The sequence below is a fragment of the Cavia porcellus genome, unplaced genomic scaffold (genome assembly GCF_034190915.1).
Source record: "Cavia porcellus strain 051 isolate PalLab524CR breed Dunkin Hartley unplaced genomic scaffold, mCavPor4.1 scaffold_15, whole genome shotgun sequence".
NCBI classification, from domain to species: Eukaryota; Metazoa; Chordata; class Mammalia; order Rodentia; family Caviidae; genus Cavia; species Cavia porcellus.
The window spans coordinates 48,038,668-48,065,116 of NW_026947498.1; the positions used below are offsets into that span (position 1 = coordinate 48,038,668).

The 26,449-nt window shown below is 35.1% G+C and overlaps 1 protein-coding gene and 1 pseudogene across 10 annotated transcripts in view; one reads left to right on the plus strand and one right to left on the minus strand.

Moving 5' to 3' along the window:
* Senp7 (SUMO specific peptidase 7) overlaps window positions 1-26,449 on the minus strand; it is a 202,390-nt gene that overhangs the window by 13,086 nt on the left and 162,855 nt on the right. For 9 of the 10 annotated variants that reach the window (XM_063224873.1, XM_063224875.1, XM_063224882.1 and 6 more), the window contains 5 exons: window positions 15,547-15,726; window positions 14,080-14,339; window positions 12,389-12,522; window positions 3,797-3,913; window positions 734-856 (listed from right to left, as the gene is read on the minus strand). In XM_063224873.1, coding sequence (XP_063080943.1) covers window positions 734-856; window positions 3,797-3,913; window positions 12,389-12,522; window positions 14,080-14,339; window positions 15,547-15,726 — 814 coding nt within the window. The remainder of the gene's footprint in view (window positions 1-733; window positions 857-3,796; window positions 3,914-12,388; window positions 12,523-14,079; window positions 14,340-15,546; window positions 15,727-26,449) is intronic. The other variant, XM_063224874.1, reaches the window with a different exon arrangement.
* LOC111756656 (U6 spliceosomal RNA) lies at window positions 24,877-24,972 on the plus strand (annotated as a pseudogene).

A 26,449-nucleotide genomic window follows, 5' to 3' on the forward strand; every position in this document is an offset into this window, starting at 1 on the left:
TGAGTTATTACTAAGAAGTCACTTCCTCCTTTCACCTGTCCCTAAATACTTCACTACAGCTTTTACTATTACTTAAACGTGTGCAGAAATTCTGCTATATTGTTACAAACAAATATGGTATTTTTTTATAAAGTTACGTCTTTTTAGTTAAATAGTAGTATGACAGCAAGGACCAAAACAGGAAAACAAAAGACACTCTGTATCTTTATAACCCATAGAATACGATGTATGTGAACTAGAGTGGTGGAAGAAAAAGTACAAAAAAAACAAAACAAAATGGCCCTGAAGCAACAAAGGTTAAGAAAGTAGGAAACTGCTGTACAGCTAAGGTGGAGAACAAAGGTACCCCCAGATGAAAACTGGAAGTCTAGCAGGTGTTTCCAGTGAGAAATGGACTCAGAGGAAACACAGGCTCTGAAAAAATCAAGGAAGAAAGAGGGAAAAGAACAGCCTGGCTTTTTTATGCTTTGTCCTACTTCTTTCAGTTCCATACAAGACAGAAACGCAAAAACATGGCCTGCAAGAGTCAGCTTCCCTGTCACAGAAAGGGAATAGTGAAAAGATACCACAGGCTCTCTCTCACAGCAAAAAGACCCAGGACCTGAGCAAGTGATAATACTGCACTCTAGGTGATACCAAAAAGAAGCCACTTTACTAGGAGCATCAATATAGTACATTTTCTCTTTTTTGTTATTTTCTCTTAAAATTTAAGTACATCAGAGAATTAACTTACGAAAGATCTGGATTATCTTCTGTTAAATTATTTTCCTTTCTTGTCAAGCATTTATAGAAAAAGCTACTGAAAATGTGACTTCGTTCAACAAGTTCATCTGATGCCTTCTCCAATATAAGATACCTATAAAGTAGCAATCCCACAATGTTATTTTTAAGTTTCATCTGGCTTTATCTTACACGTTCTGGAAATCACTGTTATATACAATTAGATTCAAAGAAATTGTGCATTTTCTTTGATTTCAGCTTTCAGTTTGTTCTTAGTTTCCCATCAAGATTATTTAAAGCAAACAAAAGAAAGACAGAAAGATAGAAAGACAGACAAAGAAAGAAAGAAAGAAAGAAAGAAAGAAAGAAAGATAGGTAGATAGATAGATAGAAAGGCAGGCAGGCAGGCCTGAAAAAAAAAAAAAAAAGAGGCTTTGGTTCACTGGGAAAGCCTGTTCCCTCCCACTTGGGAGTTGTTTTCTTCTGACTCTATGGTTCACATTTTGTAAAATTGATAATCAGGCTAATGAATTTTGAGGGGTTTTCTGGTTTTGAATACTTTCTGTTTTAAGGAACAACAGCTCTAGGAACTATTGGTTATTCTATAATTGATTTCTCTACACAATTCTCAGAAGGTTCTAAAAAAAAAAGTTGAATGGATGACATTGTCTTTTTCTCTTGTCACATAAAATCTCTCTAAAACAATCTGTTATTTCCATGCCTCTTAGATTTGTAGCCTTTCCTTAAACAACAAAAAATAAAGGCAAGGCCTCTTTTGCAAAGGGCAAAAAATAAAACAAAAAAGATTATTTAAAGCAGAAATTGCCTACTCAGCCAGGCGTGATGGCACTTTCCTGTAATCCCAGCACTTGGGAGGCTGAGACAGGAGGATCATTGTAAATTCGAGATTAGCCTGGGCTACAGAGTGAGCTCAAGACCAGCCTGAACTTCATAGAGAGACCCTGTTTCCAAAAGACCAAAAGAAAAAAGCAAGCAAGAAAGAAAGAAATTGTCTACTCATTCATAACATCTGTCAAATTTCTAATATGTACCAAACACCACCTCTAAAGACAAAACATTGGAGGCGACAAACTGAATTCACGATTCAAATAAGCGAAGATAGACAAAAGTAATCAAGTAATCACATGAACAAATCTAACACTGAAACTATGATGTTCACAAATAAATCTAGAAAATTTTAGTCATTTAAATGTGATGAATCCCTAATTTCTTATTCTAATACCAGAACAATTCTTCAATATAACCTTATAATTAAATAATTTAGTGAGTAAACACCTCATAATTAGGGAGTTTTCTAAATCATTTATACAGGTTTCAAAATGACTTTGTAATTGCCTGTTTAAAAAAGAATAACTGAGTAGCTAGTTTGATAACCATAATACTGGCAAGAGTTGAACAGAAAAAAAACTTTGGACATCTATACAGTCTTCTTCAAATATTTAGAGTACTAAACACTGTGTGTATATGAAGAAAATACACAAGCTGGGAAAGAATTACCCAAAATGATTACCCAAATCCACAAAAATAAGGAACAGTATATGTATTCCTAGTAGTCAGAATGGAAAACCTTGTAATTCATAACACATTGGATAGAGTACTGAGACATAAATAATACTTCCCAACAGTGGGAATTAATTTGTTGGTCTTATTAACAAATCCTAAAACAAGACACTTGAAAGCACTAAACTGTGTCCAAATAACTAACTGGTTTGTGTCCCAGAACAAAACTGAAACATACTTAATATAAGTTAAAAAATACTAACACCTAATAAAAAATTACAGATATGAAAAGAAGTTTAAAAAATTACTTATAATAGAAGAAAAAAAAATCAGTGAACTGAAGCCAACCCAGAAATGATACAGCTGTTAGGTACAGCATGAAGAAAGGGACATTAAAATAGTTATGGTAACTATACTTCATATGTTCAAAAAAGTTAGAGACATGGAAGATATAAAGAAGACCCAAATTGAATTTCAAGAGATTAAAATCTACAGTTTCTACAAATCATATGGGAGATTCTAAATATGACTGGAATAAAACTAGTATAACAGTAAAACAATAATGCCTAGGTAAGATGATATTAAATTTGGTTTGGGAGAGATCTGCAAAATAATTAGGAGATATCTTAGTCAAGTGTTAGAAACTTAGGTCTAGGAATACAGAGCAGAATTAAACCTTTTATTTTACAAAGCTTATAAAAATCTTTCATATCTATTCCTTCAGATTCTCCTATTCAACAAATTGGGGATGGGATGGAATTTTGATGTGGATTTTTTAAATGGCAGTTAACCATTATAGTGTTTAAAGATACAATAGAAAACTAAATAAAGTTGCCTCATTTCAGCTCCCACAATAGATAACTAAACAAAGTTGCCTCATTTCAGTTCCCAAAGTGCTTTGTAATCATGTGCAGTAGTACCACAGTACCCGTTAATTGGTTCTAGAAAGCTTGACTTGTACCAAAAAAATTGTTTTGGCTGGTAAGGACAGTAAGTCTTGAGGCAAACAAAACCAACAAGTTCTGGCTTGTGTGTTAAGTATCAAACAAAGAACAAAGTCTGGGACAAAATTTTCATGTCAGAATTCAACACTAAATCTCACTAGTTTCAAAGCAGTTGAGTACTAAGTATACAATCAACCTTTAAACAAATAAAAACAAAGTTAAAGTGTATTAGTAGTGAAAAGTCCAGCACCTAAGAAATTTCTTATATGAAACAGTAACTTGGCAGTAGTATTCAACATAACTAAAACCTGTAGGATAAAAAATTATTTCTTTAACCACTGTATTATTGTGGTAATATAAGCACAAATCAAAAACCAACATATACAAAGTAAAACAGATAGAAAAGCATTTGCTATTCTGGCATACTGTAACATGCAAAGAAAGAATTGAAATTGAGTTAGTTAAGTTTTAATAAAATTCTAGTTGACAAAAAAATTTTCCTTATCTGAGATCTTGGTAGGTTACTTTAACTAAAGGTAAAATAACTCAGACATTTTAAAAGTTCTACAGTAAAATACATAAGAGAAGTGAAAAGATAACATTATACATACTTCAGGTAAAAATCAATGATTACATCATTAAGAAACTCTCCTTCTTCTAAACACTCCAAATCTTCACTAGTTACTCCTAGTCCTCCCTTAGTAGGTGGTGGAGGATATACAATCAACCTTTAAAAAAGTAAAAATAAAGTTAAAGTATGTTAGTAGTGAAAAGTTCAGCATCTAAGAAATTTCTATATGAAACAATAACTTGGCAGTATTCAATATAACTAAAATCTATAGAGTAAAAAATACTAGACAGGACACACACAATTATATTTTTCATCATTTTCAAAAGCCACTATGGTACTCATACTATATATTGTAATTTTCCTTCCAATCATCACAATGTAGGACAGTCTTAATAGACTATTATCTCAATGTTACTTTTAATACTGTATTTGTCTATTCAGTACACTTTATCTCACAATTATAATCCCACTGGGAGTATCTTTCTTCTGAATAATTTTAAACTTTCAACACTGATAGTAATTTTTCTGATTTTAAGGTTAAATTCCCAAGATTAATTTCTTTCCATTCAGAAAAGCCAGCAGTGTGCTTGCTTTCTAGTGGTACACAGTTGCTCAATGAAGGAATAACATGAGGCAAGTTTTCCATGAGAAAGTGCTTAATGTGTAAGATTTAAGAGGCTACTAAGAATAAAAACACTTAGATCACAACCAGAAAGTTGTCGGAGGGCGGATGACAACTCATAGGCATTTTTCTGGCACTCTCCTTAAAGCTTAGAAATAAGATCAGCCATGCATTTGAGGCCACAATTCTGGAATAGTCTGGGTGGTATTTGATTGGCAAATCTAGTAATAATAAAAATGTAGAATGCATTTCATACACCAGAAAAGTTAAGGACATCACCCACAATTGACTTAATCTTGATATCAAAGCATTTAAATCTAACCACAAAATGGAAACTTCTTACTCTTTTTCTGGTTTTTTGAGAGAGTATCTCACAATGTGCTGCAGGATGGGCTTGAACTTACCATGTAGCCCAAGATGGCCTCAAACTTGTAGTGACTCATTTGCCTAAGACCGCTGAGTGCTGGGATTATAGGCATTTGTCAGCGTGCCCAGCCAAAATGGAAAATTCTAACTGCTAATTTATCTTTTTTTTTAATTTAAAAGGAAAAAGAGAAAAAACAAAACAAAACAAAGTGATGTAAGGGTACAAGTAATACAGAACTACAAAAAAAAAAAAAAAAAAAAACAGTAAGAAATCACCAGTTAATAGATTACACATTATCATCTCAGAGATAGTTGCTCAAGTCACAGTATCAAAGCATACAAAGTGGACATTCAAACAGAGAGACTGCAAACAGTTGTGTTCAATGATCCAAACAAAAACATTAATATGGTCAGCTATTTAACACCTCTAAACACACTTGCAGTTGTATCCTTTAGAGCACTTTTTTTCCTTCTCTTTTTTACAACAAAATTTACACATTTTGGGTTTTATTACTCCTTAGTTCTTATTACTTTTGTTTTTGGAAGAGAATAAAGTTAAATATGGCAAAACCAAGGACAGAAATAGTATATGATGTAAAAACAGAGTACAAGGTTATCAACAATGGTTACCATAATGCCTCTTGCTTCCTTAAAAAGAATTGTCTATCTCATTAGGTATTATAAAGTTGAACAAAACAGTAGAGAACAAGACCAATAAAACTTAAACATTGTAAACATTACAGGACTTCCAAAGGAGATAACAGTCAAACCAGAATGGGCATCTTAGTGAATCTTATTGCCTTCAAAGTAGTTGCCTATACTCTCAAACTTGATACTATCATACAGAACGGAACACAGTCTAATCAGTCAAAACAAGATAGTGGGAGTATTACAAGACTTCAAATCGAGTTAATAGGAAATCAAAAAAGTTACTATAATATATCCTGCTAATTTTTTTAATTTTTCCCCTTAATTAAAAAGACCCATTAAAAATAACTAAATAATTTTTTAATGAAAAAGGGATAGATTGAGATAAAAGAGGACATAACAACATAACAATACAGGTCAAAGTATGATTGTTTCAGCAACCTAGTGCTTCACCACCAAATAACCTGACTTAATAGTAATTACCACAGAGTCTGTCTTTTTCCTTCAAATATTTGAATATAACTTCATATACTATAGCTTCAAATATTTCCATATCAAGAAGCCCACAATAAAGCCATTCCAATTAATAAGTGAAAACTTTATAAGGCTTCAAGGCCACATAATGGGGAATCATGATTACCACATACTTTATATATTTGAATCATTACTTATATTAGGGAAACCAGTATTCACACATGCGAGATTGATTTCACTTATGAGTATGGTCTCAAGCTGCGCCCATTTATTGATAAATATCTCAATGTGATCCTTCTTTATAGCTGAGTAATAGGTATTATAAAGTTGAATTGAATAGAAATACCACAACTTTTTTATCCATTCCTCAGTTGATGGACACTTAGCTTATTTCCAAGATCTGGCAATTACAAATTGTGCTGCTATAAACATAGGTGCACATATATCACTGTGGTATGATGCTTTCAGTTCTTCTGGGAATATGCCTAGAAGTGGAATAGCTGGAAAAAATGGGACTTCCAATCCCAGCTTTTTGAGAAATCTCCTGACTGACTTCCACAAAGGTTGTACCAGTCTACACTCCCACCAACAGTGTAGGAGAGTTCCTTTTTCCCCAAAGCCTCTCCAGCATTTATTGTCGTTGGTTTTCTTGACCCTGGCCATTCTTTCAGGAGGGAGATGCAATCTCAGTGTGGTTTTAATTTGCATTTCTCTAAAGACCAATGATGATGAACATTTTTTCATGTATTTACTTGCCATTTGTATCTTCATCTGAGAAGTGCATATTCATCTCAGATGCGCATTTTTGGATTGGATCTTTGAATTCTGGGGGTCTGAGTTTTTTTAATTCTTTATATGTTATAGACAAGAGTCCCTTGTCTGAGAGGGAGTTCACTAAAATCTTTTCCCAGTTTGTGGGTTTTCTTTTCACTATGCTGGAGATTTCTTTTGACATGCAGAAACTTTTTAATAAGAGTGGTCCCAGTTATTGATTCTGGGAAGTATTTCCCATGTGGTTTGAGTCCTGTTCATGAATTCTCTACCTACCCTTATGTCTTCAAGGTTTCTACCCAATTTGTCTTCCCATAGATTTAGTGTTTCTGTTTTAATATTCAGCTCTTTGACCCATTTAGATTTAAATTTAGTACATGGTGATAGACATGGGTCTAGCTTTAGTTTTTGGCAGATGGAGAGCCAGTTTTTCCAGCACCATTTATTAAAGAGACTGTCGTTGTTCCAATGAACCTGCTTGGCTCCTTTATCAAAGATAAGGTGGTTGAGTGTGTTTGTAGTAGTGGTTGTATCTTCTAATCTATTCCATTGATCTTTGGCTCTGTTTTGATTCCAGTACATTGTTGATTTTACTACTGCTGCTTTGTAATATAACTTCAAGTCAGGGACTGTGATGCCTCCTGCCTTGCCTTTGCTGCTTAGAATTGCCTTTGCTCTTCTAGGTCTCTTCTGGTTCCAGATGAAATTTAGGAGTGATTTCTCTAGATTTATAAGGTATGTTGATGGCATTTTTATTGGGATTGCATTGAATCTGTATAACAGTTTTGGGAGAATGGCCATCTTCACAATGTTTGTTCTTCCTATCCATGAGCAAGGAATGTCTTTTCATTTTGTGAGATCATCTTCAATTTCATTTTTCAGTGTATTATAATTTTCCCTGTATAGGTCTTTCACTTCTTTCGTAAGAGTTATTCCTAAATATTTCATTTTTTTGCTTGCTAATGTGAAGAGTGTGGTTTCTCTTATTTCCCTCTCTGTGATTTTGTTGTTAGTGTATAGGAATGCTATTGATTTCTAAGTATTGATTTTGTATCCAGCTACATTACTGAATTTATTATACCTAAGAGTCTTTCAATGGAGTTTAGGGGTCTTCTATGTAGAGTATCATGTCATCTGCAAACAATGATAATTTAACTTCTTCTTTACCTATCTTTACCCCTTTTATTTCTCTCTCTTGTCTAATTGCTCTGGCTAGTACTTCCAGTACTATATTAAATAGGAGTGGTGATAAAGGACATCCTTGTCTTGTGCCTGATTTTAAAGTAAAGGCTTTCAATTTTTGGCCATTTAATATGATGCTGGCTGTTGATTTGTCATAAATGGCCTTTATTATATTGAGGTAAAGACCATCTATGCCAATTTTCTATAAAGTTCTTATCATGAATGAATGTTGGACCTTATCGAAGGCTTTTTCTGCATCTATAGAAATGATCATGTGATTCTTATTTTTGGCTTTATTGATATGGTGGATTACATTTATTGATTTACATATGTTGAACCATCCCTGCATTCCTGGGATGAATCCCACTTGGTCAAGGTGTATAATATTCTTGATGATTTGCTGCATCCTATTTGCCAATATTTTATTGAGGATTTTTGCATCTGTGTTCATTAGGGAGATCGGTCTATAGTTCTCTTTTTTAGTTGGGTCTTTCTCAGGTTGGTACTAGAGTAATATTTGCTTCCAGGCATGACTTAGGAAGGATTGCTTCCCTTTCAGTTTCATTGAATAGTTTGAGGAGTGTCGGCATTAGGTCTTCTTTGTATTTCTTGTAGAATTCTGCAGTGAATCCATCTGGGCCTGGGCTATTCTTTGTAGGTAAGGACTTAATTACATTTTCAATTTCATTAGCAGAGATTGGGTTATTCAACAGTTTTATATCCTCTTGATCTAGCTTTGGTACTTCATGTTTCTAAGAATCTGTCTATTTCTTCTGTGTTATCAAACCTTTGAGAGTAGAGGTTTTCAAAACAGGTGTTGATGATCTTCTGTATTTCTGTAGAGTCTGTAGCGATTTCACCTTTTTCATTTCTTACTGCATGAATTGGAGCTTTTTCTTCCCTTTTTTAATAAGGTTGGCTAGGGGCTTATCGCTTTTATTTATTCTTTCAAAGAACCAACTCTTTGATTCGTTGATTCTTTGGATTGTTTTCTTAGTCTTTATTGCATTGATTTCTGCTCTGATTTTTATAATTTCCTCTCTTCTTTTGGCTTTGGGCTTGACTTGCTCTTCTTTTTCTAGCTGTTTGAGGTGTAGCATCAGGTTATTTATTTGTATTCGTTCTGTTTTCCTGATGTAGGAACTCAGTGCAATAAATTTTCCTCTGAGGACGGCTTTCATTGCATCCCACAGATTCCGGTAAGTTGTATCTGCATTTTCATTTTCTTGTACGTATTGTTTAATTTCTTCTTTAATTTCTTCTGTGACCCACTGATTACTCAAGAGTGTGTTATTCAGTTTCCATGTGTTTGTGGGATTTTTGAAGTATCTTTTATCATTAATTTCTAATTTCAGAGCCCTATGATCCGATAACATGCAAGGGATGATTTCAACTCTTTTGCGTTTGTTTAAATATGTTCTGTGAGCTAATATATGGTCTATTTTAGAGAATGATCCATGTACTGCTGAGAAGAATGTGTATTCTGATGTTGTTGGGTGGAACATTCTGTATATGTCTATCAAATCCATTTGTTCGCAGGTGTGATTCAGTTCTGTTATTTCTTTGCTCATTTTCTGTCTGGTTGATCTGTCCCTTGGTGTCAATGGCGTATTAAGGTCTCCTGTTACAATTGTGTTACTGATAATTTGAGTTTTCATTTCTGTTAATAGTTGTTTTATATAACTGGGTGCTCTGGAGTTTGGTGCATATATATTTAAGATAGTTATCTCTTCCTCTTGGAGTTTTCCCCTAACGAGTATGTAGTAACCTTCTTTGTCCTTTATGGTCATTGTTGGTTTAAAGTTCACGTTGTCTGCAAACAGAATGGCTACTCCTGCTTTTTTTGGAGGGGGGGATTCCTGCTGCATGAAGTACTGTTTTCCATCCTTTGACTTTCAGTCTGTGAGTATCCTTCTGGGTTAGATGGGTTTCCTGTAAACAGCATATGGTTGGATTTTGTTTCTTGACCAATTCTGCTAGTCTGTTTCTTTTGATTGGTGCATTGAGACCATTTACATTAATGGTTATAACTGTTAAATGCTGGTTTATTGTTGACATGTTATCTCTCTGCTGTTGCATCTTTATCTTTCTGTTCTGTTTATCTGCTTTGCTTAGTGGTTTTCTCCTTTGTGTATCTAAAATGTCTTTCAATATTTTTTGCAGGGTTGGCTTGGTGTTCAGGAGCTGTTCTTTGTCATGGAAGTATCGTATTTCACCATCAATTTTGAATGATAGTTTTGGAGGGTACATCAGTCTAGGTTGGAAATCATTTTGCTTTAGAATCCGGAATACTTCACTCCATGCTCTTCTTGATTTTATTGTTTGTGCTAACAAGTCTGCTGTGATTTTGATAGGTTTTCCTTTATAAGTGATCTGTCTTTTCTCTCTGACAGCTTTTAATAATCTATTCTTGTGTTGGATTTCTGGGATGGTCATTATTATATGTCTGGGTGTAGTTTTATTTTGGTTATGACTATTTGGAGTTCTATATGCTTCACTGATCCTGATGTTGGTTTCTGATCTCATGCTTGGGAAATTTTCGGCTATTACTTCTCTAAATATCCTCTTGGCATCCTTTATGTTGTCCCCTTCTTTTTCATTAATCCCTAACAATTTTATGTTATTTTTCTTTGCATCATCTTGCAGTTGTTGAATTGTTATTTCCTGATTCCTTGTTATTTTTAAAAGACCTTTCCTTTCCTGTTCACTAGCTGCAATCCGGTCTTCAAGGTCTGAAATTCTATCTTCACTTTCATTGAGGCGGTTTTTACAACTTTCAGTGAAGTTTTTTATTTCCTGTATATCTCTGTGCATCTGCATTATGTATTGTTTGTTTCTTATATTGCTCATCTAGGGATTCTATCTTTTTGTTTAGTTCCTCCAATTTTTTAACTGTGTTTTCTTTAGATATATTCAGAATCTCTCTCATTTCTTTTATCATATTTTCTTTTACCTGGGAGATTATTTCGGGTTCAAATTCCTTTAAAGCTTCCTGGAGTTGCTTGTTAATATTTGAGGTGAATGGCATATATTTTCTTCTATGTACATAGCTCCTAGGGTTTCTTGAGATGGGATGAAGGTTTGAGGTTGTAATTTGGTCTTTCGTTTTGTCATTTTCCTATTTTTCTGTGTTTCAAGTGTTATTTGAAAGCTTCCTCAGGGTCTGTTGGAAATCCACTTCTATGTTCGCAGCTCTGGGGACTCTGACACCCAGTTCCCCCAAGCACTGGGCCTCTAGAACCAATGGCCCTCTTCTGCCTATTTAGAACTCTGTATGTAGTTCCAGATAAGCTGGGCTCCAGTTCCAGATAAGCTGGAAGCTCCACAGTTCTCCAAGTGCAGCCAGAATGGGGAGGCGGATGTAGATGTCTCAAACCCACTTATCCACTTCACTGCACCTGGAAGCCTGGAGGGTCCCAAACACTCTGGGCTTGGGGCACTGAGCACTTACCGCAGGCCGCAGGGCCTCTGGAACTGGTGATGATCGCCTGCTTGCTGAGATATCCACAGTCCTCCAGACACATGGGGAGGCAGACACAGGCGCCCCAGATCCGCCCAGCTCTTCCTCTTCACCCAGACGGTGCAGGCGTCCCAAATAAGCCGGGCTCCGGGGATAGTGTGCACCCACCTGCTTGCTGGAAACTCCACAGTTCTCCAAGCGCAGCTGGAATGGGGAGGCGGATATAGATGCCTCAAACCCACTTATCCACTTCATTGTGGTGGGAAACCTGGAGGGTCCCGAACAGTTTGGGCTTGGGGCAGAGTGCACTGAGCGCTTACCACAGGCCACAGGGCCTCTGGAACCTGCGATTCTCGCCTGCTTGCTGAGATATCCACAGTCCTCGAGACACACGGGGAGGCAGATGCAGGCGCCCCAGACCCGCCCAGCCCTTCCTCTCGCTAATTTATCTTGACAGCATTTATCTTACTGGTTATATTCCTATACTAAGCTCTCATTTACTTTGAAACAACAAAAAAAAGAGAACTCTATTTGCCTTACCACCATGAGAAGACATAAAAAATGAAATTCAAAGAAGCAATTTCTTAAAAAGAACTTCTAATATACTCCCAAGTATAAAATTGCAGTCCATTTTAACAATAAAATTCATTTTTCCTATCATCTATTCAGATGTGGAATGCACACTCTTCAAAAACACAAACTGACATTCAAATATTTTCAGTAAACATTTTAGTTTATCTTACCACATGTGAAATTTTGGGTGTCACTTTTATCTTAGTGGCATAAAATTAAATGAGTAACATCTGTTTTCTTAATAAATTTTAAATTCCTCATAAATGAAAAAAAGGGAGGGGGGTGGTCCATCCCTATAATCCCAGCACTAGCGAAGCTGAGGCAAGACAATCACAGGGAGTTCAAGACCAGCCTGGACAATAGAGGAAGTTAAAGCTAGCCTGAACTACATGAGAAGATCATTTTAAAAATCAAAACAAAATGTTTATTTCCAACATTAATCATGAGCATGAAAGTAAAACTAATTAAAAGTACAGAATGAATAAAAACTACTAATTTGTCTACCAGTCATACACAGGGAACGACACAGTACATACTTCTGAACAGGTCCAGGATGCCTGACTTCCCGCCATTCTTCATCTGGATTTGATGTGATAGAAAGTGAGTAGCAACCACTGCTTTGCTTCTGCAGGAAGGTGTAAGTAGGTTTGGCTACATCTGTATTTGAGAGCTGAAAGAAAATGACAAGGAGTAAGTGTCCTTAAAAATACATAAACATTAACTTTTTTCTTTTTCATAGGACTTTATTCATACTGTATGGGAGCTACATTTAAAGAACAATTTGACAACTTTAGTTCAAATAATCAAAATAGGTGGTAAATAATAGAATAAAACAAAATTTAATATTAAAAGAAGCTAAGTTTGTATTATAAATTCATATTCTAGTATTAAATGGAAAAGACAAAATTTGTATATACAACATAATTAAGCAAAACAATTTTACATGATTTATAAAGAAGGAAAATGGTGAATGAAGTCTTACACCTACCCTTACACTAACATGGCTTTCTATGGGCCTTTTGAATAAAAAATGAGCTTCACACTATACCTGTATATGTATTTGTGTTCATGAACAATGTATATGTATGTCATAGCTATATAATAAAAATTTTTCTTTGTAAGGTGTTTGACAAAGATACAAGCTACCTATATATGATCAATCTTCTTTAAAAATAAATGTGGTATTTTAAAATTATTGCTTCAAAATAATTTTAGACTTACAGAATATTGCAAAAAACAAAACTTTACCCAGATTAATATTAACATCACATACAACCATAATATAATTGTCACAACTAAGAAATTAACACTGTTATAATAATATTAATTACACTACAGACTTTATTTTTATTTCACTCATTTTCTTCAAATGTACTTTTTCTGTATAGGATCTTAAAATTCCTCAGTTTTTTCTTGTCTATCAAAACTTTGATATTTCAGAAGATTATTGGTCAGTTATTTTATAACTGGGTTTGTCTCACTTTTCTTATGATTGGATTGGGGTTCATATTATTGGGAAGATGAAGAGTACAGAGATGAAGCAGTGGTCTCAGTGGACAATATGAGGAGTGCTCATTTGGTTAAGGTGAGGTGTAAGGTTTCTCCATTGGAAAGTTATTTATTTCCTTTTTTTGTTTTTATTTTTGTTTTTTGAGACAGGGTCTCACTATGTAGTTCAGACTGGCCTTGAACTCACAATAATTCTGCCTCTGTTCCCAAGTGCTCAAATAATAGGCATGTGCTACCACATCCAGCTTCTTTTTTGTTATTAACAAATATTTTGGACAAAGGACTTTAAGATCATGCATATATCATATTTCTCTTTAAATTTTCATCTATTAAATTTAGCCTCCAACAGAGGATGCTACCTGTGATCATCATAAATATAAAAACTATACTTATATAGTTTTGTATTTCCTTTATTGCTTTTTTTATTAACTAGATTCTTTGTAAGAGAAAACTGTCCCTATGCACCATTTATCATTCATTAACCATATTACCTATTTCTATCTGTGCAGATTCAAGGATAGTTATAATATTTTTTGGTAACAATCCCATACTACCATATTGATTTTGTTGAACAAAATTTCCACCTCTGGCATGGAGAGTTTTTTCAGTTTGATTCCCATGCCCTTTTGACAAAACACGGCTTTTTGCAATTAATCCAATGCAAGTAAAAAAAATTTTACCCGTCTACCCCTGTCAATTATATTAAACATGTACTAACCTGAGATAGTGATTTTATTTTCATTTCTTCAGTAGCAGCAGGGAAAGAACAAGTTGAAGCACAGTAATAATGAATAAAAGAACTTTCTTTTGAAGAAAGATTCTGAAACAAAGGAAATGCCTGAACCCAAGACAATGGAGAAGAAAGCTCGAGATCTCCATTGGTTGAACTTATTTCCAACATAATATCTTTCAATCTCAATTCATCCCTTTGTGAAATGGGACTGTTTAGCTCAAGGAAAATGAATTCACTGGATTTTGCTATAAAAGAAATAAAAATAAACCAATTTGCATCACTCATTATTTTTCAAAGAGATTATAATTAATTATGAATAACAATAAGGCTGATATAAAACCCAACAAAGTATTTTGTACGTTAGGTAATAATCCAGACAAATTAAAACCTGAAAATAGGCCCATAACATACAACCCAACTCATAACTTTTAGGTTCTTGTTCTACTGCACTAGAATGGAAATTTCACAATGGTGCTGACTGCTGTATCTCCAATGCTTGGCATTTGATAAGCCATAGTAAGCACCTGTTAATGAATGTATATGTAATAATAATTACTTTTTTCTAGCCTCCTCCGGTGATTAAATCTATCAAGTAAGAAAGTATTACAGTTAAACATCACCTTCAGCTTCTTTAATCAATCATTTCAAAATACTCTCAAAAGACATTATCTCCCCCCATATTACAAATGGCTCTCTATATTTCCCCCAACATTTTGGTTGTTAATCATGACTTTTCCCACTAGCAGTAATTAAGACAGGAAAATAAGGAATTATAAAGGTACAAAATTTAGCTCACTAATAAATATCTGCAATATGCAAGAAAGGGAGATAAGAAGATCAAAAGATAAAAAAACTAATTTATTTTTTTCCTTATTAACTTCTTATGCCTAATTCTAAGCCTTCTCCATTAAGAATCAGAAACTAAACAGTGTGGGAAATATCTCAAGATGCACATAGGTAGATAAGGGTTATCGTGCATATAGAAAAGCATTCAATACAGTGTTACAGGCATGATATACAAGTATTCTGATTTTTATTTCTTTAGAAACTAAAACATATGCTGCTAGTAAAGAAATTTATATTTTATTTAACTATCATTAATAAATTCTCATATCTCATTATGAAACAATGGCAAGACACACATAAAAAGGTAGTCAAAGATAACAACTAAAAAACACTACTACACCAACTTTTTGTTTTCTAGATAAACAACATTTAAAATTTCTAAAGGTATTCTTTAAACAATTTATTCTAGAAAATAATTTCATTTGTTTCAATAAAATTATCAGGAGAAATTCAGTGAATAAACAAAATCTTACATAATATAGGGGTAAAATTATTTTTGAATCAATGAAATTATTTCAATTGAATTCAATGAAATAATTACATTCTATATAAGTTATTTTAGAACAAAATTTTTATCCTGAAATTTAGAAATTATTTTATACTCACATTGCTGACTTAAAATAGAGTTTTCTAATTGGGTCTGAATCTCCTGAAGATAATTTGAAGACACCCAGAGGAAAAGAATAGCATGACTCCTTTTACTGTGGTCATCATCTTCACTTTTCCATAATCCAAACCTCTTTAAATATGTGGTATCCACTAGCAATGAAACCTCATTCAGGGACACTGAAACAAATAAAAGATAGCAGTTTAAAAACTAATCTATTTGGGTTGGGGATTTAGCTCAGCAGTGTAAGTGCCTGCCTGGCAAGCACGAGTTTGTGAGTTTGATTCCTGGTACCAAACTAATAATAATAATAATAATAATAATAATAATAATAATAATAATATAAGAATATGGCACTTATGTACCACTTCTGGATACATTATAATTTTTCAAAAAATTATGTACAAAATTTTTCAGAAATATATATATTTAATATACTTTAATGAACTTGTCAAAATACCCCACACAGTTTTATTAGAGTAAAAAATAATACTATGAACTTGGATGGGCTAAATAATTACTAAATGATAATTAAACTGAGAGATTTAGGCTTATACCACATAATTTCAACTATATCAAGAAAAAAATGTAAGCCTAATTTTTTCATAGCATAAAAACTTTATGTAGAAGAGGCTTCTCACGAGGCATTCTGCTATCATTAGTAAAACGGTAAAAAAGTCAGGCATAGTGGTACACTTATGTAATCTCAGCACTACGGAAGCCAACGCAGGAGGATTGCCATGATTTTTGAGGCCAACCTGAACTACATAGCAAGACCCCCATCTAAAAAAATAAAAATAAAAGGAGGGGGGATACTAATACTGCAGGAAACTGAACATAGTATAATTTTAAAATTTCTACATTTTATCTTTTGTATGTTGCTCAATACTATAAATCAATGAACCAATATCTACCCAGATTCTTTTGAAATACTTCCATTTCATTATAAAAGGCATTATGAAAAGATTCTTAAGAATAACATGAAGTTCTAAACATTCTAAGATATTTCTTTTAACATTATTCCAGATTGATTGTGAGTAGGGATCAGCACTGCTATAGTCAGGTTACACAGAGAACAGTTACATATAGGACACAGAATTTATAATATTACTTTATGATGGTCACCCAGAGTTAAATATAAGAAAGTACAGGAAATCTGTCCACAACACTATAAACCTAGAAAATCCAGCCAAGGGCCTGGATCTCACAGCAATATCCCTGCATGAGTCCAGCTAAAGACCTGGAGCCCATGACAGAGCCTCCCACAAGTCCAACTGGAGGCCCAGAGCCCACAACAATGACTCATGCAAGTCTTTTTAGGGATCTGCGCTGGGAAGGCCCAAAGGTCAGCAGCAAAACCTAGAAAGTCTCCCAGCAGCGTGAAAGATCTGTGTCAGTAGGCTGATGGTTTTGCAGTGGAACCAAGAAGCTACGTTCAAAATAAGGACCAGGGCTTCCCTGAAAAGTATCACAGCCATGCTCAGAGACAAAGGTCCCAAGCTCCTCAATAATGAGAACACTTGAATACATGTCAGAAAGCCAATATGACAAGTTTCTCCTGGAGATTAAACAGCACACATCTTCCCCTCCGGAGCAGGATATGACGCTCAACATAAGGACCAAAGCTCCCCCAAAGTGAACCACAGCCATTCTCAATGACAAGGTCTCAAACTCCTCCTATAATAATGGCTGAGCTTATATCAGCAAAGGCCAGCCATGACAAGCTCCTCCAGGAAAACCAGCATCTCCAAACAACAACACAGGAAAACTCACAACACTCTGCTCTTTCTCTCTGTGTCACTTTTTTATGCTGGCAACTTTCATCAGGTGGGCCATCTACACATAGCACTATGCTGATTCAATTCACCTGGTATTAAGTTGACCACCAGATTTTAATCCATAGCAAGCATCAAAATATAGCCTTTTCTGGGCATGGTATTTACACTTTTAATCCCAGCACTCAAGTGCCTGAGGCAGTAGGACTACCATGAACTCAAGGACAAACTCTCAAATGGATGCAGGTCATTGGAACTTGTGACAGGAGCAAAGGCCACAGCAAGAGTACATCACTGAAAAGCAAACAGTAAAGAAGTCTCTATTTTAGCTAAAAAGCCTCCACTGTAATTAATCTGCAAATCTCAACATGAAATAAAACAAATCAAACAATAAAAACATGAAAAAGCCAGGTAACAAATTGCCTCCAAAATCTTCCAACTTCCCCAAAGCAGCTGCATGGAGTTTTAAGGGGGAGAAAACCAAAGCCACACAGATGCATTATTCAAAATTATAAAAGAGATTAAAAAATAGATCAATATCATGATCATCTAACACAAAGATGTGATAAACAGGCAAAATTAACAAAACAATCCATGAGTTTATAGAAGATTACTTAAAAGAATAAACAAAATGATATAAAATATTAACAGCTAATTTAGCAAAGAATCTGACTCCATGAACAGGTTCCAAACAGACGTCAATATAATACTAAAACCTATATTGAAAGTATAGGCAGCACAAGTGGCCTTGAGTAGTTCTGTGAGAACAGAGTGTCAGTCTTAGAAAATAGGAGTAATGTCAGTAATAAATAAAACAGCCACAATCAGAAAAGAATTTCTCCACAACACACCATAGTTAAAATCCCAAGAGTTCAACACAAAGACAGAATGTTAAAAGCTATTAAAGAAAAGCAACAAATCACTTCTAAACCCACGAGAATTACAGCAGACTTCTCATACAAACTTTAAAGGCTAGTACAGCTTCGAGTGAAGTATTTCAGCCCCTAAAAAACATAACTTCTAACTCAGATTGATAATGTACTAAAAAATCTATCTTTCAAAATTGAAGAAATAAGGTATTTTTATGACAAAGAGTACACAATGAAATCTCTGACTAAAAATAAATAAATAAATATAATTAAAAAGAATCTATTACTAAGCAAACTAGCATCCAAAAATTGTCAAAGATATCCTAAAAAGAGACAATCAAACCAACAATGCCAAAAATTCTACTAGAATAAATGAATATATGAGGCAGGGTACAGTTAAGCTGAAGTGGAAATTAAAAAAGGAAACCAGCAACAAGAAAATTATGCAATGACCGGAATAAGCCAGTATATTTCAGTAATAATTCTCAATATGAATGGTTTCAACTCCCCAATCAAAACATAAAGACAGAGCAAAAGATCAAGTGACAAAACCCCATAGTATGCTGTATGCAAGAAACACATTTAGATGTGGTATTTTTATACAATAGAATATTACTCAGCTATACAAAGGGATGATCTTAAAGCCTTCCTAGGCAAATGAAGACTTGAGACTATCCTCATTAGTGAAATAAATAAGAATCATATTTACAGATATCACATTGTGTCTCTCATGTAAAAATAAGAAATATAAGAGTAATAAAACCCAAAATGTGTAACTGCTGTTGTAAAAAAGAGAGGAAAAAAAGTGCTCTAAAGGATATAACTGCATGTATGTTTAAGTGTGTAGGATTGATAACTATATTACTAAGTTTTTGTGGATAGTTTGCAATCTCGCTGTTTGAATGTCCACTTTGTATGCTTTACTTTTGTAACTTGAACAACTATTTCTAAGAGGACAATATGTAATTTATCAACTAGTGATTTCTTACTATTTTTTTGGAAGTTATGTACTATTTCTACCCTTTTTCTGTTTTGGTTTTTCTCTTCCAATAAAATTTTTAAAAAATGAAAAAGAAAACGCCACATTTAATCCAAAAAGAAATTCACAGATGCACAAAAGAAATCAAAGAAGGTGAATGGCCTCAATTCCCAAATCAAAACACAAAAACAGGCCAAAGGACTGTCAAAACCCCAACAGTATACTGTATTTAAGAAACATATTTAACCTAAAGAGAAATTCACAGACTAAACGAATAAACCAAAGGACAGGAAAAAAGCAAGTATGGCTATCTAGTATCTAAAACAAAATGGACTTCAAGCCAAACTCATAAGAAATGGCAAAGAAGATCAATCTATATCAGAAAAGGGAACAATTCAACAGGAATAGATAACAATTATTAACATATAAACACCAAGGGCTGGGGATTTAGCTCACCGGCATAAGTACTTGCGTGGCAAGCATGAGGTCGTGAGTTTGATCCCTGGTACCACAAAAAAAAAACCATATAAACACCAAACAATGGTGCAACCAACTTCACGAAACAAACACTACTGGGCATAAAATACCATATAAATACTAACACAATTACAGTAGGAGACTTCAATATACCACTGTCACAAACAGTTCAACTAAAAAAATTCAACAAAGATGAGTTGGACTTAACAGACATCTACAGATTGTTCCACACAACAAGAGAATATACATTCTTAGCAGCAAATTAGATTTTCTCCAAAATAGATCATATGCTAGTCCATAAAGTATGCTTAAGTAAATGCAAAAGATCTAAAATTATGCTATGTATATTATCAGATGATAGGACAATAAAACCAGAAATGAATGACAAAAAAGAAACCACAGAAATTATACAAAGAATGGAAATTAAATAATATACTCTTCAAGCACTTTGCCAAGCTATGCAAGACATCAAAAAGCCAGCTAAAGTAACAAAAGGACTAAAGAAAACACTGAGGCAACAGCAACAAAGAAAAAAAAAGAAAGATCCTCACACTTAAAATGAACTTCAAGAAACTTACTGCCTGGAGAGGATGGGAGGGTCAGAGGGAAAAAAAAAAAGAAAGAAAGAAAAGAAAGTTACTGCCAACAAGACAGAGCTAAAACTGGAGTTGGGACACATCTGCAGGAATGCCAGGAACGCACTGTGCAACAAAAAATAGTCAAACTGGCAGTTGCTTATCAGAAATATCTGGTAATGGAGAAAAAACAATGGCACCATCAGGCCAAAGAACATATCCAAAAGAGCCTGATAACTGTGGAGGAAGATGCAAAGCAGCGAAGGATGCACTGGAAGAAGCTGAATGACTCAAGGCCAAGGTGAAAAAGGCCCAATGCCTGCAGGAGCAAACACAAGAGTCAATTCAACAGCTACAATTGGCCCAACAAGCTGCCCAGAAACAACTACAGACAAAAAGAAAACACATGAACCTGCTAGGATAGCTACATAATGAGACAGAGGCAACCTGATGATTGAAAAAAAGAGGCCAAGAAGCCTAAAAAAAATGCCACAGGTAAGAACACCGACTTACCAACAGATGAAAAATACAGTGCAACTAAACCCATGACAAAGACACATGGCTAAACCAAAGCACAAATGGAACGGAAAACACAAAAACTACAATGGCACATACAAGAGGAGATAACATAATAAAAAAGAAAAGAAAAACAAAAAGAAACCAACTGTAGAAACACACTATCTAGAAAGAGCTACAACATCTGCAGCAGAGTTCAGAGGCAAAGGTCCAAGCCAGGATCCAGTATGTGGAGACAACCAAATATAACAGGTACACATAAAAAGGTGACCTACATGGTGTGCCTTCGGCTAGAGACAACTCAGTGCCAACGTGGTAGGATGATCTACAGGGTCTATATACATAGACAAACGAGACAAAAGTCCAAAAGCAACAAGCACAAAAGGAGGCTAGGCACTTGAAGAGATAAATTCCAGAGAAAAGCCAACACAAGCATCAAACAGAGGGCAAAAGTGGCCCTAAACATGAAGGTTGAAGCTGAGACAACTCAAAAACAGGGGACTCTACAGCCACTGGTGGAACTACAACTAGAAGCCAAGGAGATAGACAAGAGACAAAACAAACACACCAAGTAGAGGTAACCCTAGAGACAATGCAGTGTAACACAGAGGCAACTATAAGACAAGTGTGCCTCCATTGCAAAAAGGCTACAAAGCTAAATCACACTCTGCAGGAAAAACATGTAATATTGGCCCAACTGTGGAAAAAAACAAAGCAACAGACAAAAAGCTAAATGTGCTCATGAGAAGGCTGAACAGGGACTGCAGCGCAGACAACTAAAGGCCAATGAGACACTGAGGCTACGGCTATAAGCAGAGGAAATAACACAATGGAAAAGCTTGATACAGATCAAAACAAAAATGGAAACTGTATTCAGATAAGCCATCAAGGATGGGACAAAGGAGCTCATCCTTTGGAAAGCTGTCCAGAAGAAAACACTTAAACAAATCAAAGAGGCTGTCTCAAGCCCTACCTTTAGCACTGTGAGGTTTAATGAAACCTTTCTTCCTATATGTCCATAAACAAAAAATGGCCATAGAAACCTTAACTCAGTTCGTGGGATCCTAACATTCTCTAATGACATACTTGTCAAAACAGACTCCGTGGCCCAAGGATGGCTTCCATGGTTCAGGACACTTTCTGTCACTAGCCAGCTGACACAAAAAGCTAAGTTGACTTTGCGACAACCATTCGAGTACCACCCTCAGTTATAACCTTAATGGACCAGAGAGGACACTGTTGATTGTCAAAGCCAAGGATGACTCCATATTAGGGGCTCTTACGTAAAAATTCTTAACTCTAGAGATAATAAATACTGTTAAACTGGCCACTTTGCTCCCAGGACCCCCTTTTCATGACTGTAAGGTCGTGCTAAAAAGTGTCCAACAAACTCCTCATGACTCCTGGTGACTCCTCTCTGAGGTAGAAAGTCAGCCTTTACCTACCAGAACCTCAGCCCAGATGGCAGAATGGCCTTGACAACTATCTTCTGCTGACAAAAGGACAAAAAGGTTAACATCTATACTGATCCCAAATATAAAAAATGGGCTCCTAATGGCTGGGGGAAAAGACAGAAAGTACAAAAATATTTTATAGCTCTTAAATGTTATACGGGCCCCAAGAAAAGTGGTCACTATACATTGTAGGCGAGCACCAGAGGACTGGAATATTAATAAAAGAGAAAAACAAAAATCAGGCAAACAGGGAAACAAAGCAGGCCACTATCATAGCCCTACAAAAGGGCCGGTGGGGGAGGGAGGACTAGCTATGATCCTTATCCTGCAGCTTCCTCTCTGAGATCCCCCCAAATTACTCTCCAAATAAAGACATGATTTGTCCAGGAATCTGGAAATTATATCAAGAGGGGATGATGGGAACTCTAATGAGAGCTCTAAACTGCCTCAAGCAGGAATCTATGGGCATCTGTTAATGCTTGTCTGCACCTTCTTGGGATGGGTTGAAGCTTTCCCTACCTGAATAAAAGAGACATCATCCCAAAATTCGGTCTGTCCCTGACTTTGGGGTCAAACAATAGACACACACTAGAGCTCACAAAGATGCTAAAGATAAAATGAAAGCTTCACATAACAGTCACAGAGCTCATAAAAAATAAAACACATAAATCAGACATACAAGCAATTCTTTAAAAATACTGACAAAAAATCCACTTAAGATGAGATCTACTCCTGCCCAAGGTCCTCCTCTGAATCCCATGTACCCCCACCAAACAAACTGGGTATTTCCCTTACAAAATCTTGTTCAGTCAACCACTGCTAATCATAGGTAAAATTAAGGGTGATCTCTGAAAATTAAAAAAATTGACCTTAGGACACAAATATGGATTTTTAAAATAGCCATGATTTGGCTGGGCATGGTGGTACATGCCTGTAATCCCAGTACTCAGGAGGCTGAGGCAGGATTGCTACGAGTTTGAGACCAACCTAGGCTGCACAGTAAATCCATCATCTTGAGGTTTAGAATCTTAGCACCACTTCTCAGGACTGGGATGTAGAAATTCTTTCCTTGAGATTTGGATAAGGCAGTCATGAGGAGCCCTCACTGTCATAAATTTTCATGATAGCTCATGCTGCATTTCCCACACACAGCACGTACTTTTATCTTTGCACCTTCCTCTTTTTGTATTTACTTGGTCCAAGTTCACTCTGCAGAGCCAGTCTCTCACCCACTCTTGAAATAATTCTGCCATTGTTTTAAAAACATACACACACACACACACACACACACGCACACACAAAGGATCACAGAAGAAATTAAGAGAAGAAATTAGTTTCTAGAACTAAACAATATAGTTATTCCTCATTTAACGGTCTACCATTTAATGACTGCTTGCACTTAGTAACTAAAGTATACTGTTCAGACTCACAATCTGCCACTCTGACTTACGAATCATCTTTTTTTTCTTTTACAGTTTTGTACATCTTGTTTATAGTCTTAATTTTTTAATACATTTTACCTTATTTATACTGTATTGTAATTTTTTTGATTGTGCTGTTCCTTACAGTAGTTTAGTTTTATGTTCTGTTCAAGTATCCATAAAAAGGATATTATAAATATCAGTGCAGAAATTACTGAAATTGAGCTAAAAGACAATACAATAATATCTTGGTTCACAAACACTTGTGAATTCACTAATAATTCAGTTTGCAAAAAGAAGCATTCACCACATTTTTCTTCCATGCTTGTGTATTTTACATGAGTTGATAAACACAACCACAGTCATCTTTCTAAGTCATGGAATGAATTAAGTTTGCAAACGTAGGCACCACTGTACAAAGAATCAATACATCAAAGAGCTGATTCTTTGAAAGAATAAAACAGACAAACCTGTAGCCAATCTTACCCCAAAAAGGAAAGATGCAAATCAATGCAATTAGAATTGAAAAATATGAAATCTCAACAGACACTGCTGAAATCCAGAAAATTATCAGCAACTACTTCACAAACATGTACACCAATAAAATGGAGAACTCAGAAAACACAGATAGATTAATGGTTTTGGCAATTCTAGTTGCCAAAACTGAATGAAGACTTTAAAACCGTGAGTAATCCAATTACAGGCAAAGCAACTGAAGCAGTAATAAAAAAAATCTACCACCAAGAAAAGTCTAAGACCTGATGGACTCACTGCCAAATTCTATAGTGACTTCAAGGAAGATCTAATGCCAATACTCCTCAAACTCTTTAATGAAACTGAAAGAGACAGTGTGCTTCCAAATTCATTCCTGGAAGCTAGCATTACCCTGATTCAAAACCAGAAAACACACCATAAAAGAGAATTATAGACAAAGCTATTTAAGGAATATAGACACAAAATCCTCAACAACACACTGGCAAAGAGAATACACAAATCATAAATAATAATAACAATACATCATGATTAAGTAGGATTCATCTGAAGAATGCAGGAATGGTTCAACTAACATACAATGTACTACATAAACAGAAACAAGGACAAGAATGACAGATCATTCCAATAGATGGAGGAAAAGCCTTTGGAAAATCCAACATCATTCATGATAAAAAAAACCCTGATGAAAATAGGTATGGAAGGACCTTATCACAGTATGATAAAAAATCATGACAAACACACTACCACTATCACATTAAATAGGGAAGAGTGCTCACTTGGGCAGCACATACACTAACATTGGGACAATACAGAGAAGATTAGCATGGACATTGATCAAGAATTCATGAAGTGCTCCACAGTTTTTTTAAAAAGGAAAGAAAGAAAAAAAAGGCATAAATAAGGGAGAGCTAAAAACTTTCTCTCTAAAACCAGGAATAAAACAAATAAATCCACTATCACTATTCCTATTCATACCCTAGTGAATTCATAAGAAAAGAGATATTGGGAACAAAATATTTGGGAGAGAGACAGAAGGGAAATGGAGGGAAAGGGAGAAAAGGGGAGAAAGAGGAGAGGAAAGGAGAGGAAAAAAGAGAGGAGAGGAGAGGAAAGCAGGGAAGAAGAGGGAGGGGAGAGGAAGGGAGGAGAAGAGAGGAAAAGCAACAAACAGAATGTGCTTTCTTAATCAGTTTCTCCTTCCTCTCACTTTCTGCTTGAAACACTAAAATGATAATGGAGTGTGAACAGCTGGCTTTAATAGCTATGGGGTAAGAATGAATGTCATGCATACATATAGCAGAATCACTCAAAATAGCTAAATCTTGGGGGCAGCACATATGTTCAACAACAGACGAATGGGTAAAGAAATTGTGGTATTTACACACAAAAGAGTACTGCTCTGCCAAAAAGAAAAAGTTGAGTCATTTTTAAAAAATGGATGCAACTTCAGACTATCGTGTTAAGACACACCAGCTTAACTATCACATGGTTTCTCACATATGAGAAATTCAAATTATAAATAAAAGGTAAAATAAAAGAAATAGGGAGATGGGTCTTCTGCAAATTAAAGGGGGTCCAGAGATGGCAGGAAAAGGAAAGGAAGTAAGAGAAACAAAAAAAGGAATTAAGATGCTATGCACATATGTACCAACTCCACAAAAAGAATGTAAACATTATGTGGTGTAAGTCATGTATCAAGGGTGACTAAGTAGAAAAACAAATAATCAGGACCTCTGATAACCAAGAAAACACAGTATCAGCTCAGCTTCCCCCTAGATTTCTTCTATGTAAAAGAAAAATAAGCTTTTCTTCAACATACTGCTACAAACTGCCAAACACAACTAGTAGCATATATAAATATGGATAAATCAATTTTTCTCCCAGCTACATGGAAAAAGAATAATATTTCAATCCCTAGATACTCATCTATAAAAAGTTTCATGTGTATGTCTTGTTTTAAAAAAGATTTGGGGGTTCTTCAGCTTCAGCACTTGGAAAGACCACATTTTTTGGGCTCCATTGTAAAGAAAAGTCCTTGAAAAAATTGTAACATCACAGTTCAGAAGAAAGGAACAGAGCTAAGTAATCGAGAAAATGCCTTCCCTTGTAACAGATGTTCTGGTCTCCAAGGATGAGTAAGAAGGTATTCAACATCTTCTAAGAGTTCACTAGAGGCATGTGCTTAACAATAAAGTAGGTGGTTTTACAGCAAAGAGAAGAGTTCTTAAATTACAGAAAGTTAGATGAAGCATGTGGAACTGGGGATACAGCTTCACGGCATAGCACCTCCCTGGCAAGTGCAAGATCCTGAGTTTAATCCCAGTACCGTCCAAAATAAATA